The sequence below is a fragment of the Dendroctonus ponderosae genome, unplaced genomic scaffold (genome assembly GCF_020466585.1).
Source record: "Dendroctonus ponderosae isolate FM_Combo_2020 unplaced genomic scaffold, Dpon_F_20191213v2 Dpon_F_20191213_3, whole genome shotgun sequence".
NCBI lineage: Eukaryota > Metazoa > Arthropoda > Insecta > Coleoptera > Curculionidae > Dendroctonus > Dendroctonus ponderosae.
In genome coordinates this window covers 546,695-549,811 of record NW_026018508.1, presented here as the reverse complement: position 1 = coordinate 549,811, position 3,117 = coordinate 546,695, and the positions used below count along the sequence as shown (strand labels likewise).

At 33.7% G+C, this 3,117-nt stretch overlaps 2 protein-coding genes across 3 annotated transcripts in view; one reads left to right on the top strand and one right to left on the bottom strand.

Annotated features, from left to right (window-relative positions):
• The window catches only part of LOC109542565 (piggyBac transposable element-derived protein 2), a 25,553-nt gene extending 22,565 nt beyond the window's left edge, over positions 1 to 2,988 (bottom strand). The window contains exons 1-2 of one of the 2 annotated variants that reach the window (XM_048664579.1): positions 2,519 to 2,988; positions 757 to 1,870 (exon numbers count right to left, since the gene is read on the bottom strand). In XM_048664579.1, the coding sequence (XP_048520536.1) occupies positions 1,402 to 1,870; positions 2,519 to 2,898 (849 nt within the window). In that variant the 5' untranslated portion in view covers positions 2,899 to 2,988 and the 3' untranslated portion in view covers positions 757 to 1,401. Of the gene's footprint in view, positions 1 to 756; positions 1,871 to 2,518 lie in introns of those variants that run through there. The other variant, XM_019911837.2, reaches the window with a different exon arrangement.
• LOC109542563 (replication factor C subunit 5) overlaps positions 1 to 3,117 on the top strand; it is a gene marked incomplete at its 5' end in the record, with an annotated part of 45,862 nt that overhangs the window by 15,623 nt on the left and 27,122 nt on the right.

The following is a 3,117-nucleotide window of genomic DNA, read 5'->3' as shown; positions in this document are numbered from 1 at the left end:
AAGTTGGAAAATAAACATTACAATTATTCGTGTATCTATGAAATATTCTGTTATTTTTTTACAACCATATAGATTAAATAAATCTTTTAATCTTTATTTCGCGATTTTGAGAAAACTAATAATTTGACAGCACCCCGCTGCACATATAAAGAACATTATAGTCCCTACTTTCTCTCAAAATTTTAGTGCTCCAGCTCAAAAAAATGACGGAGCTATTAATTTTCGAAAAAACGCCCAATTTTCCGCCTTTTCCATTTCTCACAAACTAATTATCCGATTGATGCGTGATTCATGAGAGTGAAAACACATACCTTTTCATCTGCTCTCTTTTATATCATCGCACAATTGTTTCACTACTATCCTTTTTTTCACGATAAATAATTTTCAAATACCTACAGGATGATTCAAAATTCGCATCATTCCTTTTAACGGGTAATAAAGGCTCACTTAGAAGGTACGAGACAAACATTGAAATTTTTTTTTTCGATAATTTCTAGGAGATATTAACAGTTGAAAATCGAACTTTGTTATTAAGCATTATTTTCAAAGTGTTCCATGTTTAATTGGAAGCATATTGGAATACTTAACCTTAGTGCATGAAGTTAAAAAATAACGATTTTTGTATTTTTGTCATTACAGTAAGTTTACGTGTAAAAAAATAAGAAATATTTTCATGTTATTTTTTCCTAACTTTTACAGATACTTGGGTAACATCCGTCCCTCTAAAGGGACTCCATGCACAAAATACCACCGATCTACTTTAAGAAAATTTTTATTAAGACTTGGCTTTTCGGTACATTTCATATTAGGAATACAAATTTTTGAAGTATAACTTGTACTACAACATGTATTTTTTTTGGTTTCATAACACATCACACTTTTGTCTGAAATTGGTCAAAACATGCTTTCGGATGCAGTCCACAATCGCACTTTATACAAATAAAGTTGCTCTTTTTTTACACACTTGACATCTTCTGTCAGATTCATTATATTTAATAATATGGCCCACATTGTCAAATTGAGAAGGATTCTCAGGAGCTAAAGTTGTCCTTCCTCTTGATAGCATTTTTTCATGTTTGTTCAAGAAACCAAGAGCAATAAAACAACGGAAACTCAGTAAAGATGCACAGCTGGGATTATTCGGGTAGAGTCGGTATAAGTAACCAGCATCCAGCAAATAACCAAACATTGGCCAATACCATTTTCTTTGCCGTATTCTGGATCTGTAAAGCGCATGAGGCTATCCATTTTGTCAACACCACCCATTCCTTTGTTGTAATTGGCAATTAATTTTGGTTGTAAAATATGTTTTCTGGATTTCTAAATCCTACATCATCTTGTTGTGTAAACAATTTCTTCGCTTTCAAAATTTGAAGCCCCAGTTACTATTTTATTGTCCTTCTATTGGCCTAAGAGCGTATCATCTTTGGCCACAAATTGGTAACTACCCTTCTCTTGCAATTTCCAAAACTTCTTTTCAGGAAACAGACAGTGTCCTGTTAGATTTTCTCGTATAGTTCCTGTAGCACAGATTTTGTTTTGCGACAAATGTCCTAGTAGATGTAAACTAGTGAAATAATTGTCAAAATAAATATTGTAGCCATTAGGTAAAATCTCCGATTTTTCTAGTAATTTAAGCACTATATCGCCTCCAAGCCCAAATCCTCGTTTATCAGAATTATCTTGAGATTTTCTTGTATAAATCTCAAAAGACACCAGGTATCCAGAGCTTGTACAAATTGCCCAGTATTTTAATCCGAAACGAATGGGTTTTCCTCTGATGTACCGTTTGGCATAGTGTTTGCCGTAGTATGGTATCATACTCTCGTCAATGGAAATATTTTCGTCTAGTCCGCCATATTTTCTGAACCTATCATTGACGATATCTATTAGATGTAGTATTCCAGAACATCCTCTTATTCGGGTATTTTGCATAACGAGAAGTAGCAACGCTCCAAGTATTACACACCCCTCATCTCTGGTGAAATAAAAGTCAAGGTTGATGACAATGACTACTGTTGATTTTACGGTTTATCCTTGTCTATTTTATTGTAACTTTCTGTATAATTCCAAGGTTACCGGCCTTTTAAATAATTACGAAGCAACAGGCATTTACGTAATGTTAATTAGGCCGATTACCTTGAAAAACATTATTGCCGATTTTCTAATATAGTTTTTTTCAAATTTCTCAATTGTTAATAATAATTAATTGATTTTACTATTTTTTCTGTACTCCTAAAACACCGCCAGACACCTCCAGAGGAATGACGCCAATTTTGAATCACCCTGTATAGCTTGGCCTATTAGTAGAAAAGAGTTATAATATCACGTAGGTACGTATGATTTAAAATTTAACAAAAAATGAGAGCAATAATTTTTATTTTTACGATCTTTTTTTGATGCGTTAATTTGTGCAAGATTTATTACACGAATCACGATAGATTCATTGAATTGAAATGACTGTATGTCTACAATTGCTTTATGCCAAGTATAAAAATATGTATTTATATTTTCGTACCTTATGTTTAGAGCAAGGACGATATTGTCCTGTGCATCTATTTTTCCAAATTTCTTTGAAGCTCTTTCGTTATAATCTACCTGCTGTTTTGTTAGCGATTTGATCTCTGGCAAATTTAGGGAAGGAACTGCACCAAGCTTAAGTTTAAAACCTGCTTTTGGCAAGTATCCTAAAAGTTCAAATTGAAAATTTCTCTCAAAATCCTCATTTTTGAAATGCTGGGAGCATATTCTAGCGGAGGCAACATTAATTGTGTCCGTACGACAACAAGCATTCTCCCATAGCTTGCCTAAAATACTGTCTTTTGGAAATCTATGAAACTTTATTTTTGGAGTTTTAACTTTCGTATCACTATTGCAACCGTAAACTGCACAACGCATTTTCTATATTTCTGAACCAACACTTAAAACTAGTAAACAATCAAGAGTAAACTCTCCCTCCAATCAACAAACCATAGAACAAGACATGTCACAGATGATCAAACTATTTAGATTGGTAGGTAAGTCTGGCGGTTTCAGCAAGCCGCATTCAGTGGCGCCGCCGGCAACGCGGGCCAGTGATTAAACCGCCAAATTCAAGTTAATTTATCATTAAAAATG